Genomic DNA, 16,745 nt, shown 5'->3' on the forward strand with positions numbered 1-16,745 from the left:
CCGGGAAAAAAGACAGCCCAGGAGAGTGCAACAGATTGAACAAGAGACAAATTAAAATGTAAAAATTGATTTTCAACTTACTTTGAATAATACGTAAGAAATTGAAAACTACTCTCTATGCAACATTTTGAATGCTAAGTGGAAAACCATGCATTTTGGCACAAAATTTATTGAAGATTATACCATACTAATAAATTAATCACTATTGTTTCATTATTGAATGGTCACAGTCATTCAGAAATGGACAAAGAGATGAGTGGTTATAGAACTGACAGATGATCCATCGTTGCTGCTGCGAGCAGGGGTTTCGGGGCTGCCCGTGGCGCACACACACTTGTGCAGCACCAGCGGCGAGGTGGTCCATGGGACGAGTTCTCGACACCCAAGGAAATGCAGCTCTCACTCATGCTGTGCTTGTCTTTAACATTGAAATTAAAACCAAAAAACCTCTGAAGTAAATACTGTGAGCATTCTGACCCTACCCTCTGGTTCCACCTCGGAGTCCTCACTGTGTTCAGCCGTAGCTCTGTGCCAACCAGTCACTAGGACAGCAACTGGACTCACAAGTCAAAGGCTATTCCGTCTGTTGAGCTTCTTGAAGCCTTTCTGGAGGAATCTGCACCTGGTTCCTACCCTGTGCTAGGAGGGAGGCAGGGTCTTGCTGGGAGAGAGGAAATGGCATGGTGAAGATTATTTGTTCGTTGAGGGGTCAGCTCCATGAGGGCAGGGCTTGGGTTTGTCTTGTTCTCAGACATTTCTATCCTGGGTAGAGCCTGGCACACAGGAAGCACTCACAAGAGATGAGAATCAATGGATGAATGGGTGGTTTCACACAGAGGATCTCTTATTTCAGAGGGACTCTTGTTTTTTTTTTTTTTTTTTTCCTTTTTAAAACATGAAGTCACCCAACATGCAGAATGATGTGGGGCTGATTAAAGTGATTCATGAAAGTCAGGTTGTGTTTTTAGCAACGTTCACCTGGTTCTAAGCAACAGTAACGTGGATCCAGAGCTCTAGACTCCGCCTGTGGAATGAAAGCGGACCCTGCTTGCAAATGACTTCCCGTTTTCATGGACCATTTTTCCACCTGTACAATGGCATCCTAAAAGATACACTTCTTGGGCTTGGGAGGTGGGAGGAAGACGATGAAAGAAATACTGGCCATATTGGTAAGAAGAAAAAACACTTTATAAACTCAGTTGGCAAGAGAGAGCGGGTTCTTTCGTAAGCAGAATCCCTTCAAGTGTCTTCTCTTTAGGGTCCACAGGGGGCAGGGTGATGAACGGGCAGGCTTCTTCAGGGAGGGAAGGGAGGCCACACTGTCCCACTGGGCACGCTCAGAACAATATTTCTACTGCTTTCCACCAAATCTATCCTCCACGAAGTTTCAGTTGTCAGAATGCACTTGGCTGACCTTGAGTTACAAAACGTGTTGGACTGAGAGGGGTGAAAATTACTCCCAGGGAGAGGGGAGTGAGCTGTGTGGGCGGCATCATGAGGATACCAGCTACCTACTCCACAGTTTGTAGATAGCATTCTATAACTTTCATCCTGGGGTGCCATGATCTCTTTGCTTAACAAAAATGATACAACATATGCATGCAAGACACATCACCTTCAATGTTTTCACAGACATTTGTGCACCATGGCTAGTCAAAGAGCAAGACCCAGAAATGCTACCTTCCAGGGCCAGAATCCACCCGGGGACTTTCCCCTTTGGGGTTTTGTGCCTGTCCCCCTCTGTCCCCGGCTTGCAGGCCTCCTCACCTGCAGCTTGAGGGACAAACCAACGCTGGAAAGACAATCAGCACTTAACTCACATGCTTGGCCCTGAGCCCCTGCTGGGAGAGAGCCAAGTGCCTTACAGCCTCATCTGCAGGACTCTTCTGGTAAGTTCAAGGTTCTTACCAGTTCTACGAGAATCCAAGCTAGGAATGTTTCTGGGAGGGGACATGGGATCAATCTCAATTTTAGTGAGAAAACTAGACACTTTGAAAAGAATTGCAATTGTGCTATTTCAAAATTAGGCTCAGAGGAAAACATTTGTAAAGACAAGGAAAATCTGTAAAGGGCAGGAAAGTACCTGATTTAGTGTAAGTGTGAAATTTTGAGGTTTTTGGATTGGCTTCTATAATTTCATGTCAGAAAAACCAGGACAGTTTGAAGAGTAGAGAAATTCAAGGAAAGTAGTCTTCTAATTCCATTCAAACTTAAGACTTAAAAAAAATTAACAGGTAGAATCAGATTCAATGTAAGTTAAAGCGTTAATACTGCATGGTTCTGGTGAGAGATGTTTGGAGTGTCTGCTGTACTCATTCTGCCTCCAGATGCTAATTTGAGCAGTTGTTGGTATGAATTAGGTGCATGCATTCGACCCCAGCTGTGGGAGGGTGTGCGAAGCACCGAGGACCAAGGTTTGCTGGCCTCAATTTCACCATCTGGAGTTTCTCCTGGCATGAAAGTATTCTAGATTTTGCTCTGAAGGAGGGTTAGTTACGGAGCATAGTAAGACTCAACCACAAAATAAGACCCTGATGACAATTACTCTCCTCACCAATTCATCTGAATTTTCAGAAAAGTGGTCATCGTTTGATCAAAATACAGTGGTGGGTCGTTTGGTAGTTCTTAAGTCGACCTATTATTACAGTTTATTGGTTAAGATGTTGTTTGAAGCATCTTGCCCAGAAACTCTTAAGAGTAGTTTGGTGTCTGATCAGTGTGAGCTCTGAAACCACAATAGCAACAAGGACCCAGAAACTCAGTCTCTTTCAGAAAATCATTAAGAGTTTCCTTCTCAGAATTAGGACACCCAGATTAAAAAAAAAGAGAGAGGGGGAAAGAGAGGGAGGGAGAGGGAAGGAGAGAGGGTGGGGAAGGGCTGAAGGGAGAAGCTATGGTGATAAAGCTGCCATAAATAAAGCTAATTTTTATTCATTACTTTAAATAAAAATGTATTTGTGCAAAATAAAAGTCACTTAAAAGTATGACAAGGAGTGACAGATGAAGGACATTGTTCACCTGAAGAGCTCTCAGCCGAAAGCAGAGCTCGGACCGTCCCCTCCCCAGGGCTTTGCTCTCGTCACCACGGTCATCAACAATTGTGCCCTTGGACTTGGATGATGGAGAACTTGCTGGTGACTGTGTTTGGGGGCAAGAATGGGGGAGCTTAAGGCCTCAGTGTCACTCAGCTCCCCAGTGTAATCAAGAATCCCAGTGGCCCTGCCCTGGCAGTGGAGGCAAAGGGGTGAGAGGATGGGAGCAAAAGCCTTGCTCGGCGGGGAGAGGTCGGTGCAAAGTAGCTTCTGAGCAGCCGGTCAGGTCACCGTGCGCGCAGGCGGCCTCGAGAAGCTGGCAGAAAGCGTCACGACTTCCCATGCTGACCCGGGGGCGGGGGGAGGGGTGAGAAGAGCGGGGCCTTCAGACCCTGCGGGAGGGGGGCTGGGAGGAAGCAAGCAGGCCAGTGCCGGCCCAGTCCACGGTCCTGAAGCTGGATCTTGCCTCAGAAGAGCCGAGGGCAACAAGGCCTGGAAGGGCCCCAGGGGCCCAGGGAGCAGGCCTTCTGGATGAATAGCACCCATAGGAACAGAAAACAAGACACAATTTAAGGCATTGTTTGTTTACAGTAAAAGAATGCGAGGGACCCTTAACACAGGAGGAATCTGGGCTCTCACTCTGACCTTCCTCGGTGGACCAGCCTATCGCTTAAGGTTAAAGCAGGGCCTCAAAGAGAATGAAGTGTGTGATGTCACGAGTCTTGTGCCAAAATGCATGTTTCTCGGAGAGTCCACGCTCGCTTGCTTGCACGCACACAGACACGGCACGCACACGCAGAGGACGCTTCGGGGTTGTACAAAATCTGAGGCAGCCCTGTGGGCGAGCGACCCGGCACACCGGAGCCAGTCCCCGCCTGTCCCTTCCCTCCAGCCCTCACGCGGGGGGACGCTGTCCACTCTTTTGTGCAGGAGAAAGCACTGGGGACCCAACGTGGGACGGATGCTCTCTGGTCGCAGCAGCAGCTGGTGGACGGATGAGGGCCCAGGGAGGGAGGACGGGTTGTACAGTCTGGGGACCCATCGCGGCCCCGTGAGGTGGTGCTGCAGAACGAGGGTCATGGGGGTGGCTGGGCATCGGCAGGCGGACCCCCGCACCGGTGGAGCCCTCTGGACTGTGAGGCCTCGGCCGTGTCCCCTCGAGTCCAGCTCTGAGTCTCCCAGCACCCCACCAAAGGCCTGTGCCCCGGACACGCGCTTCGCCACCAGTCCCAGGCCGGCTCCCAGAGGCCTCTGAAGTCACGCTAAGTCCTGCAGAGACTTATTCAAATGACATAAGGTTTGCAGGTACCTAGAAGAGAAAGCTCAGCCTCTTGTCAAAGTTCTGACCTTTCAGGAGGGGACGGGGGTGGTCCCTAAGGGAAGGGTTCAGGCCTCTCCCAGTCAGTCTGTGAATGAGTGGGTGGTGGGGGAAGGGGAGAGGGCACAGCAGTGGTACCAGCCACCATGTGTTACGGGGCTGCTGTGTGCCAGGCAAGGCTCTGAGTACCGCATCTGTATTGTGTCCTGAGTCCTCACAACAACCCCAGGAGGCAGGTACTAGAATTATCCCCATTAAAAAGATGAGGAAACTGAGGCTTAGAGAGGTGAAGTACACAGCGGGTGAGTGACAGGGCTAAGACACCAGCGCCCACGCTCTCAACCTCTATCCTTGGGTCAAAGCACAAGTGCATTTGGAGTGGAGAGCTGACCAATCCTGCAGGATAAGCACATGCCTCTGGAGAGGAGAGGGGGTGGTTAGTGGGTGGCAGGAGTTGGCAAGTGGAAGCACAAGGAGAAGGGGGAAATTTGGGGATGTCGGGAACCCCAAGGCTTCCCATGCTGTGTCCCCAGGCCCAGATCCCAGCTACCTTTACTGGGGAGACCACCAGCCCCAAGGTCAGGGTGTTTCTCCCTCCCCTCAAAGCTGTGGACACGCCCCCAGACCCAGGCCTCCTCCCCCAGCACTGCCGTTGGGTTCCAGGAAATTTGATGAGAAGCAATTTCATCAAAAACAAATCCATCTTGGTGGCAATTTGGTCAAAATGATGAATTGGAAAAAAATGCATCTCCTTGCACTGGGAGACAGTTATAAGAACGGTCACAGCAGCACTGTTCAGAATAGCCAAAAGCAGGAAATCATTCTTGGGATCACGGACAGAAGAACTGATAAAAAAAATTACAAGTAAATGAATGACAGCTATGCACACTGACATAGAGGAATCTTAGGAACATACCATAGGAGAAAAGCAAGTCACAGAAGAAACTATACAGTTATGGTTCTATTCTTTAAAAAAAAGTTTTAAAAAATGTACCCCAGACAATACATTAAGGAATCAAATACATGTGTTCACATTTTAAAGGAATGGTAAACAAACAAATCAGGAGAGTGGTTATGGGGCATAGGTGAGCGGGAGGGAGACAGAATTAGGAAGAAGCCCTTGGGAGGGAGGTGTTCCGGGAACTGGGGAGGTCCTGCCTTTAGACTGGGTGGTGGGTACACGAGTGTTTGCTTTATTGCTGTGGTTTACACCTTACACATATGCTATCAATAAAGTTTAAGTGTATTCAGTGCTAGCACACACAATTTTAAGAAATGCAGTTCCACAAAAAAGAAAAGTCATCTTAGTCACTGAGATTTTCTACAGGAGTAGATGCATTTCTGTAATGCCCTCATCGGAGCCCCATGCCATCACAGGCAGGTAGTGTGGCTTATTTCAATAATCCTCTGCTGTGGAATATTTAGTTTTGCCAATTTTTTCTTATTACATAAAGCAGAGGGTGGGAACATTTGTTTGAAAGTAAATTAGAAATAAAAAGGGAAAAAAGTAGAAAAAATAGAAGACCTTCTCCCTTAGGTCTAAAAACTGGACAAAAATACTTAAACGTTGCCAAAGCTTGTCGTGGTACACCACGTTTGCCAGACGTGAAATTCAGTCCATTTGTCCTTCTGACAAAACACCTCCTCTACCAAGTGGGTTTGACCCAGTTCCCTGCTACCTGCTGCGCAGCTGCTGCTACCTTCAGGCTGCCTCCACCCCCAGAGAGCCAGTGGACACTTGCTCAGGGCAACCATCCCTGCTCCCGGCTGCCCGCCCACCAGTGCCACGACTGTCACCGTGGAGCAGACACCAAGGCCCTGCCTCTCTCTCCGCACCACCATCTGTGTGGCCCACCTCAGTACTTGTCACTCCTCTGGGTCACCTGTGTGTGGCAGGTAAGCTCCAGCGCACTGTGCTCTCAGAGTGGCCCTCAGAGCTAAGGAGGGGCCCCAGGTATGCACGGAGTGACCAGGGCAGAGGAGGTCAGGATGCTCTTCCTCTCTTAACGTGACCTGAAGCAGCACCTTGTTCATCGCCTTGAGGTAACCATCAACCAAAGACCCTGGTCTCCCCATCGTGGAGATGGGCAGTTACATTTGCTTAAGCACAAAATACACTCTAGAGACCGCAGAGCTGTAGTTTCTTGTACGTCATTTTAGAATTTTTTTGGGCACCGACATGCATGTAATAAATATGCACGTGTATTTTAACACAAATGAGATTGCCCTTACGCGTGCTTTTACACTTTACTTTTTCACTTATGTCTTGGAGCCCCTTTCAGGTGATCACACACAGATCAGGGGGTACACAATAGGGGTTTACTGAGGGTCGCCGAGTTTCCAGGTGCTTTTTTTTCTCTTTCTATTAAGGACAATGCTGCAGTGAACATTCTCACCCATACACCTGTGTGTGCGTGTGTGAGCATATGCCCCAGACAAATTTCTAGCAAGTGAGCTGAGGGACTCGAATGCAATTTATTTTCAGTTTCCCTGTGGTGCCTCAAGTTTATCCCTTTATCAGTCTTGTCCTACTGTTTTAGTTTGTTGAGGATTTTCTGCTAATTTCGCCGTCTAGCTTCTTATCGTATAGAATTTGATCAGCTTGTTATATATGTCCTCATCGATGTTACAGATGAAAATCCTGAATAGGCCCAAACTGAGCACAGAATCATGGGACACACCACTAGAGACCTCCCTCTGCTTTATGAGAACCGCTTTGAGGGGCCAGAAAGTCTGTGACTGTGCTGTGACCAGCACCATGGCAGCCCCTGCCCTCCCGGCCTCACACGCCTGCTGTGAACTCGGCACCACCTTCCTCCTCCTCGAAGCTGCCACCATCTATTCCAGCCCTGGCGCTCTCTCTCCAAACGGAGGAGAGGGACCCGGCTCCCCAGCCCCCTCTTCCAGCTCATCCCTGGGGAACATGTCAGGGAAGCTCAGTGCTCCTGGCCCCAGCAGCCCACCTGCTGCCTGGGCTGGTGGGAGGGCTGAGCAGCCACCCCTCTCGCAAGCCTGGACAGCAGAGGCTGTGTTTCCAGGCCTTTGGCTCGACGGCAGGAGGCTGAGCAAGCCAGGTCCCCGCCCCCGCCCCCACCCAGGAAGCATGCGGCGGGAGATCTCAGGGCCGGCAAGTACAGACTCTGGTGTCAGGCAGACCGGGGTTAGATCTTACTCACCATGGGGCCTTAAACAAGTGTCTGCCACTTTCTGAGCCTCAGTGTCCTCAGCATGAAACGGAGACGGTATGGGAACCTACCTCACAGGGATGTTGGGAGGATTCGGCCAATTCCTGCACGTAAAGCATTTCTCCTGAAGCCCGGTCCTGGGAGGGGCAGCAGTGGGGGGCAGGAGCAGAGCCTCAGGCAGGCATGGCGGACCAGAGGTCCTATTGGTTCAAGCATGCCAAGGGGCCGGACAGCCCCACTCACCAGCGGCCATGGTTGCTCCTCAACAAATGAGCTATTATTATCGTTATTCCTAAGGGTTGTCGGGGGCAGGGAGGCCCTTTTGTCAGGTTGGAGTATGCCCATGAATCAACTTTCGGGTGGTGACCTCAGTAGATGCTGTAGCCTGACTCTTGGGGCACTATCCCACCTGTAACCTATCTCTGATAGATGTTTCTGTGGCATTTCCTTTAGTAGGAAAGACACAGGGGCCAGATTCAAAGTTCTAGTCCGAAGCTGGGCTTAGTTCCAAGAGGGGCAGGGGGTGCCCTGTCTCATGGGAAAAGGCTGATCAAAAGAGGGCGCCTGGGAGCTTAGCTGATAGGCACTGGGGGAAGGAGGGAGGTGTGTTTTCTATGGACCCTTAGTCCCGAGGGTGGGAGAGGGTATTTTAGGTAACAAGCAGGACTTTGGTGACTTTACCTGAGGCCTGTTGCTTTTACATGCGTCATCCAAATGCTTGTGCCACAGTATTGCATGAAACCGGGAACCAGTCTGGAACTTGTAAACATTGCCTGATGGGTAGAAAACCACTGGTTAAGAGGAAGGTCACATGGGAGGGTCTGCCTGTGAGTGTGGCGTGAAGATAAACGTGGACCTGGGGAACTAAACTAGGGAAGGTCAGGAGCAGCCCAAGGCAAGCTCGGGGCATGTAGAGGAGGAGGGTCCCGTGCTCCCCACCTGTCTCTTTGGACCAGGGCTCTTAACCATTTTTCCGGCCATGGTGCCTTTGGCTCTGGTGAAGCCTGTGGACCCTTCTCACAATTATATTTCAAATGCATAAAATAAAATACAAAGAAAAGGAATAATACTGAAATACAGTTACCAAACTGCTAAAAAGTAAATGAGTGATATCATTCTCTACGTGCTTATTTATTAATGCGCTAATGACAAGATCTGGGGGCAGGTCTGATACTGTACTGTAACTGCAAAGAGTTGAACAAAAATGCTATTCTAAGATATCTGCAATAATACGTGATATGAAAATACCTGTGGTTTCTCTTGCAGATAAAATCACAGGTATTGTGAACGTTCTAGTTAGTAGTTTAATACTTATAATTAAAGGAATTAGAGGTCATGGAAAACAGAGATGTGATCTTTTTCCCACCCAAGTTCACAGACCTTTTGCATTCTATCCATGGACCCTGGCCACCTGCTGTGTCATATTTCCCTCTGCTTGGGGACAGTGCTTTCCTCTGGGCTCAGCCCCGAGAATGGCCTGTGGACCCCATGACCATACAGTCTTTAAGTCAAGCTGGTATAGGTACAACCTTTACTTCCTAAAGAAACCACCTCTAATCTGGTCCCAAAGCCTTGCGGAAGAAACTCAAATGGTAACCAGCCTGAGGAAACACTATGACGTGTGCGTAGCCGTACGTGGTTCAATCACTCAGAAGCAGAGCAGAGGACTTGGCTCCTCTCCATTCCCCAGGCTCCTTGAGGCTCTCACTTCTTTAATTCCCAGCTAACAACATTCAAACCCTGACCTTCCAACAGCACCATCATCTGCATTACCTGGGAGTTTGTTAGAAATATAGAATCTTGGTCTCCACCCCAGATCCACTGAATCCAAATCTGAATTTTTACAAGATCCCTGGGCAATCGTAGGTACATGAACCCTGCATTAGAACATTCCTGTGAAGGTGTGAAGATGCTCAGGGTCCTTACAGCTCCAGTGAACTTGCCTAGCTAGGAGACCCAGGAAATCCGGGGTTTTGTCACGTGACATAGGCTGCCAAGGAGGTTAGCATGGCCTATTCTGAACCTCAGTGCAGAACCTCTCCTTCTCAGCATGGTCATGGGGGAAGAATAAAACCAGGAGGAACTGGGAGATGACTGGGCAAGTGAAAGTTGGAGCTTTTATAGAAGGGTTCTTCTCTGATTTGGCCTTGGAGCAGGACACTGCCAGAGTCTCACGGCACAGGCGATGCCGGGGTGTCCTTGAAACCTCCCAACACCCAAGACTCCTCCAGCCGTATGGTCACTGCCTCATCCAGCGCTATGTTATTCATTCCAGGACCCTGAGGCTAGAGTTCCAGGGGTGATGGGCCCCAGTAGCCATAGGCGAAAAGGATTCCGGCTGCCACGTGCCATGCACACTGCTCAGTGGACACGCCCACCACGATCTAAGCAGCTTTTGTGGACCAACGAGGGACCCTGTGAACATCAGAACCTAAAGCAAAAGGAAAGCGGCAGCCTCAGAAGTCCCTACTGTTTCAAAACGCACATTTAGCAGCAGAAGAAAGAGGGTAGAGAGAAGCTGCAGGCACCCAGCGCTGGCCTGCTGCCTACCTTTGTCGGGGTTATTCAGCTGGAAGATGTCCGGGTGCTCAGGGTCGTCAGGCAGCTGCACCATCCAGCCCACGACGGAGACCTTTTTGCCAGGTGTGGATTTATACTGCGGAGGAACGACAGCATAGCCGTGAGGCCCACACCCTCCGCTCCCCAAGGAAGGCCGACCTGGGCCAGGCAAGGTTCCTTCCACTCCCGCCGCCTTGCCCACCTCCACCCACCCCCCTGCACTTCGCACCAAACGAAGTGCCAGCACAGAGAGACCTTTCGTGGAACGTACGTGTTTTCTGTCTGTGCCCCTCAAGGACTTGGCTCCGTAGTACAGGAGGGTGGATCCTGAGAGTATGACCCAGTACCTGGTCCACGAGGACAGCTGCAGAGGCAGAGTGACAATGTCACAAGTGGAGGGCCAGAGTCCCCCACTGCCTGACTAGAGACCCAGCTACACGGGTGGAAAGGGGGGACCCCTCCTCCCGAGCGGTGCCAGTGCAGGCCTCATCTCGTCCCTGCCTGCCACCCCTCAGTGCCACTCCTCCAGGGCCCAGAGGAGGGAGACTCCTCAGCAGCTCGTCAGCCCTAAGCCCTCGCTCTCCTTTACTCCAAGAGCCTTTCCTTTTCCCACCTTGTTTAGGGCAGTGCCAAGGCATAACTTCTATGTATTCAGGTGACCTGAACCCAAGAATGTCCTGGGGAAAAAGAGTTTTAAAACACGGACAAGCTAAACCATAACCTAGAAGAACCATAATGTCTGTGACGGGGTGCCCTGGCTGCGAGCGGATGGCAGCACTTTGAAAGCATTTATGGCTAGAAGTGGGGACGCCTGGCAGGGCCAAGCTGCAGGTGCGGCTTTTGTTTCTCTAGGCATGAAGCAGACTGCTCTGCATCACGACCTACAAGGCTCCTCTTCACACTGGCGGGGGCGGGGGCGGGGGGGGGTTGGTGGGGGAACTGTGTCACCTCAGATGGTGAAAGCACTGGCTTTCAGACCTTTTTGACGACACCCACAGGTGTGTACAACACGCGTGCATATGTATGTTGAACTGAAAGAAGCTTCATGAAACAACATTCACTTTTATTATGTGTAAGAAACTCTGACATTTTCCAGTCTATTCTATCCTACTCAAAAATATGGGTCATGACCCCCTGGATTAACTTCATCGCTCACCAGCGGGCCAGCCAGCATCTGGAAAATAGTGTCTCGCTCTGGCCTCAGAATGACTGGAGCCTGGACTCTGGGCGCAGGAGGGCAGCAAGCAGGTCTGTACAGCAGACCAGATACAGGGCCTCATGTCGCAGGATGCTTTGTGACACTCTGGGTCCAAGGGACAGAGTGTGGCCCAGGGCTGGGATGAAGACTCTTCCCCTCACCCAAGAACCACCTAGCACCCAAAGACAGGGGAGCTTCTAGAGCAGCACCTGGGCTAGGGGCCTGGCATCTTCACACTGGGCGTTGGTAGGAGGGGGCATCTCCAAGTGGCTTTGTGTGCAGTGGGCAGGGGCAAGCAGCAGCCAGGGCAGGAGAGGAAGGCCAGAGCAGACACGGGCAGATGCTGCCTGGAGATGCAGCTCACAGGCGGGCTTGCAGGCAGCTTGCCATGGATGCTCCGTAGAACGAACAAAGAGGTCTTGGCAAGCGGCTGAGGGGTCATGGAGCCAGGGACATCTGGGTTCAGCACGTGGTGACCCAGTGGCTGGTGGGGGAGCCTGAGAGGCCTCCTGATTCCTCGTCCCTGTCCTTTCCACCACGCGTTTCATGATGCTGCCGAAGGGGGAGGGGATCTGCATCGGGATACCACCCAGGCCGTGCTGCCCGTCTCAGGCACAGTACCCACCCTGACTCCCAGGGTCTCCAGGCCTCCACCTGCCCTCAAGATAATCGCACAGTCCCATTCACTGCCTGCTCACTGTGTGCAGGGTCACACACGTGACAGTCCTGCCAAGTCCTCCAGGATGTAGGGACTATTTTATCCCAATTTACAGATGTGGAAACTGAGGCCCTGCCCACTCAGTGGCACAACTGAGCTGGAACCCTGGTTGGCCGGTCTCTGGAGCCCATGCCCTCCCTGCTGCCCATGCCGCCTCTGGACAGATGTGCCTCTGCACTCACCGCGGGCTTCCGTCCTTCCTTGAGCAGAGTTTTCCTTCTCAGAGGCCCCTCCATGGTGGGGACCGCCGCCGAGCTCCCCAGCGTACAGATGCACGGGCCGGTGGGGCTGCGGGGGAGACCACCAGTCAGACATCGCCTTGGAGGAGCTGAGGTCAGGCACCCTCTCACCCACTGGGGCCCACGGGTCCCCCACTGCCGGGTCCATAATGGCGCCACAGGACAAGGACTCAACAGTGCTGGGCAAGGCTGGGGAGGGGAGGGCCCCGAGGGCCTGGAAAACCTGAAGGACGGTGGCCTTGGGCTCACCCACAGCTGAGAACTTGCACCTCCCTCGTCTTTCTGAGTGCTGAGCGGCCCTAGGCTTGGTGCCCACGTTCCCTGTAACCCAGGCCCCTAGCAGCACCTGTACCCTATCCTGGCTTCCTCTCCACCTGGGGAGCTTGGGGCCTGCGCAGCACCTCCTCCTTCCTGTGTTGGCAGGAGCAGCGAGGAAGTGGGAGTGGAGGGGATGGAGTAAGAAGGGGGGCAGCGGCCCCAAACCCCCATGCCCTGCACATTTGCGGCAGGGCTCCTCTCTCTCCCTCTGCCATGGGGATTCGGGCGCCACCTACAGGTGAAGAGTCCAAGTGCAGCACAGCCCAGGCCGCTCTCCTAAGCACCAGCTTCGGCCCCCTGGATAGGCACCACCCGTAGACACCTCCCTCAACCCTGCATGAAAGCCGAGCAGCGCTCCCTCCGCATCCCAACGGAAGGCATCACCATCCACTGGCTGAAGGAACCAGAAACCTGGGGGTTCTCTCCTCTCATCAGTTCACCCCCGAAACCTCATCAATCCCAAGGACTCATTGATCCCATGCCCTAAATATGCTCATCTCAGCCACCCCACTCCCCCCACCTTAAGCCAGAACTTGATCATCCTTTGAATGACTGCCCAATACTCTCACCTGACCTCTCTGTGTCCACTCTTGCCTTCCTCCCATGCGCCCTGCACACCGTGGCCAGCATGACCTGGTCCTGCTGATACCCTCCCCCCACCCCCAGGCAACCCCTCCAGTGCCTCTGAGACCACCATCCTCTCCCCCTGCTGGACGTGGCTCTGGCCCACCTCTCTGGTCTCACCTGCCACCCTCTCCCCCTCTCATTTCTTACAACGTGGACTTTCCTTCACTCCCCAAATCACCCAGCTCTTCCTGCCTCACGGCCCCACGGGCCGTCCCTTGGGCTGCAGGTACTCTTCTTACCCCTACACCTCCCTTCACTTTATTTGGCTGATTCCTATCACTCTTCCAGTCTTTTCTCCAGGGAGGCCTCCTCTCTGGACCGTCGGCACCCGTGATTTTCTGTTCCGTTTCTGCCTTCCTGAAGCAACAGCCCTACAGGCTGAGGCGGAGGCTGAGTCCGTCTCGTCGGCAGCATCAAGCACAGTGCTTGGCACCCAGCAAGCACCAGAGAGCTACTCGTCGAATAAATGATCACATGAATAAATGAATACCTGTAGACGCAGCTCCGGGTTCTGGGAGAATTCCGAACTGGAACCCGCCAGTTGGGCCCCAGCGTGGCATAGAGACGTCCCCTGCTTCAGAGGAAAAGGGTTGAGTTTTAGCAACAGCCTGGAAAGACCAGCTACTCCTGAAGGAGGCTAGGGCATCGCAGACTATGTGGTCATTAGCTCAGGAAGCCTCAGCCCCAACTCTTCCCCCAGCCTCCTCAGTCACACTGCAAGCACATCTGGGGCACAGCTGGAGCTGCTAGGTTAGTGAACACAACACCCCTGGAGCCTCCATCAGGGTGAGTCCCCAAGTCTCCAGGTGTTTCCTTAACCTTTTAACTGAATGTTCACCTTTCTTCCAGTGTCAAGGGGATGACTAAAATCCAGGCACACCCCTTATCCCAATGTGAAGTTGAGAGAAAATGCTGTGTAGCCCAAATATTCCATGGTCAATCCAATTAAAAGCGCACAGACACAGAATTGTGGGCCGTCTTGCATGTTGGCCCAGGGTGGGGATGGGGTGGGGCAGGAGTAGCATCATTATTCACCCGGGCACTACTGAATTCCTCCGTTTGCTACGTCTTCTCCATCGGACAGTCTCTTTGCTGGCCCCAGATGGTTCCCTGCAAACCTGCTCTGTGACCTGCTGCAGCGTCCAAGAATTGGTGCTCCAGGACCTCTCCATGGGCTGCCCATCTGGCTGCTCTCTCACCTGTAGTTCCCCAGCAGTGAGCCTTTCCAGGGGAAGATGTAGCTTCCAGGGTAGGTGGGGATCCTAACCTATTTGGGGGAAGGCTTCCATCTTCCTCTCCTCTCTTTATCCTTTTCCTCTCTTGGCAGAATGACTTCCTGCGTCTACTTGGTCCTCCACCTTCTCCCCACCCCTGCAGCATGGTCTCTCCCTGGGCTATAGCTTTCCATTGGCCAAACAACCCAATTTATAAAGCCAGACAAGGTCCAGATGTCCTTTTCAAGTGTTCCCTCAGTGTTGTCCACTGCCAGTCCCAGGTTGCCACATGTTCCCCTGTGGCACTGGACACCTGGGGGGTGGTGTGGAGTCATCGTCATTCACTGCAGCAGGTGCATTGCGCCGTCACCGAGCTCAGGTTCCTCCGAGAGGGGGCTGCGTTGCTCTCTGCCCCTCCATCCTCCGCTCAAGAAGGAACTGTTCTTGATGACCATCTTGGGTTTGCTGTCCAGAAGCCCAAGTTCAGGGCTGGTGGGAGTCTGATGGTCCTCCAGGTCGACTGCCCTGGAACCCTGTCCTTTTCGTCCCTCAGCCACTCCTCTTTAGGTGACAAAGAGCTGCAGCATGTGCTTGGTCCCCCAAGTCCTCGAATGTAATGGGTCTCAGCCCATTCCCCACCCAACCCTCGTGACAGATGATGGTCACAGGCCCACCCCACCCGCACCACGAGCCGTGGCTCAGAGGTCCCAGCACGCTCAACTCCCAGCCTACCTACAGGCCAGACTGCCTCCTCCCTTTCTTCACGGCTGGGCATGACACCACGGCACGTCACAGCCCCGTGCTTGAGCAGGCTGTGCAGAGCGCCCACAGACTGCCTCCAGGGACGCTCCCCTCCCCAGCTGTAACCGGGGATCGCTTATGAGTCAGGGCAGGGTCTGACGGTGAACATCTCTGTGCCCGGAGGATGTCTCCTCATTTGATCTGGATTCCCGCTCTGAGCCGCCGTCTGTTTGGAGTTGGAGATGGAACCTCCCTTGGCAGAGCTGGATCCTCTGGTCCCTTCTTCTCCACCTTTCTTCTCATGAGTCTTTGTTCCTGGTACCCCAGGAAAATGTGTGACGACAGTGGACTGTTCCACAGATGGGGCGATATGGTTGGTGCTGCTACCGACTCTCCATCATTCTCTCCGCTTCTTTGAGACACTCCATGGCTGCACACTTAACAGATGTTTGGCAGGACTGACGTTTGTTGACGGAGAGCTTTAAATCAGCATCTTCCAACCAGTCTAGGCTTTTAAGCAGTCTTTCCTCACGCTCTTCCTAAAGGAGTGAGGTGCTCCCAAGGGCAGTGGACTGCTGGGGGGAGTGCAGGGACGCCGGGGGTCACTGGGGCGGCTCACGGGAGAGTCACTAGTTAATGACCGCTCCTATGTGTCAGGCCATTGATTATCTCACGGGAGCTTTGTTTCGGCACCATCATCCTCCCCAGAATGGGGAACTGAGGCTCAGTGATGTGAAGACACTTGACCGAGGCACGAGCCAAGTCAGTCAGGATTTGAACCCACAGTTTTCAGTGTGGGAGAGAGGTTGAGTTGTCGCATGGGAGGAGTCCGCCATGGGGACAGGGTCCTCGTGTGGAGCCAGCACCATGCGGGCGGCTTCCCGGCATTCTGCTCTCGGAGGCACCCCTACTCAGCAGGTTTCTGAGGCAGCTCACACTGGACGGGCTTTGTCAGTGTCTGTGAGGCTGGATGGCCACAGATTTGTAGACCCTGGATCTCCTGGGGTGGGGCCACCTCCCAGGTCCCTGGTCCCTTGACTCCCCCAATGGAGTCTTCTCCTGGTGGTTCTGGCTGCCTGGCATTTAAGAGCAGCTGCCATTTATCGCCTGCTTATCACGAGGTGGCTAAGTGCTTTCACACACCGTTCCTCCCAGCTCTGTGAGGGGCGCTGTTCTCACCCTGTCTTAGATGAGGACACTGGGGCTCAAGGAGGTGAAGCCACCCATTGGCCTGTCATTAGGGATGGAGACACAAGTGCTCACATAGGGAGCATGTCTTTTCCATGTGAGCCAAGGGCCTGCATCAGTCAAGCTGCTCCAGGTGGGGGAGGGCAGAGCCTGCTCCGCCTGGAGGCTGGGGAGTGACCCTGGCTTTGAAGTGCAGTGTAATGGTGACTTTTCCCCAAGGCCAGCTTTTAGGAGACTATAGGCAGGGTGGTGGCCAGCCTTCCCTCCCCAGGCAAGCACTGAAGGGCTGGAGGAGGGCTGTGACAGGTGGGGCGGCTCTGGCTGGGCCCAAGCAGGCTAGCATCAGCACAGAGGAGCCAGGATCTTCAGCCACTGGAACCACTTCCAGTGCTTTGAGAAGATTTGTTA

General features: G+C 52.9%; 1 protein-coding gene across 16 annotated transcripts in view; it reads right to left on the bottom strand.

Moving 5' to 3' along the window:
- Positions 1–3,600: 3,600 nt before the first annotated feature.
- RALGPS1 (Ral GEF with PH domain and SH3 binding motif 1) overlaps positions 3,601–16,745 on the bottom strand; it is a 282,278-nt gene continuing 269,133 nt past the window's right edge. For 4 of the 16 annotated variants that reach the window (XM_061199915.1, XM_061199912.1, XM_061199903.1 and 1 more), the window contains 6 exons: positions 13,685–13,768; positions 12,193–12,298; positions 10,366–10,458; positions 10,086–10,191; positions 8,217–8,308; positions 5,884–7,672 (listed from right to left, as the gene is read on the bottom strand). In XM_061199915.1, the coding sequence (XP_061055898.1) occupies positions 7,574–7,672; positions 8,217–8,308; positions 10,086–10,191; positions 10,366–10,458; positions 12,193–12,298; positions 13,685–13,768 (580 nt within the window). In that variant the 3' untranslated portion in view covers positions 5,884–7,573. Of the gene's footprint in view, positions 4,342–5,115; positions 5,196–5,883; positions 7,673–8,216; positions 8,309–10,085; positions 10,192–10,365; positions 10,459–12,192; positions 12,299–13,684; positions 13,769–16,745 lie in introns of those variants that run through there. The other 12 variants (XM_061199914.1, XM_061199911.1, XM_061199906.1 and 9 more) reach the window with 11 other exon arrangements.

The sequence above is a fragment of the Eubalaena glacialis genome, chromosome 9, assembly GCF_028564815.1.
Source record: "Eubalaena glacialis isolate mEubGla1 chromosome 9, mEubGla1.1.hap2.+ XY, whole genome shotgun sequence".
Lineage (NCBI taxonomy): Eukaryota > Metazoa > Chordata > Mammalia > Artiodactyla > Balaenidae > Eubalaena > Eubalaena glacialis.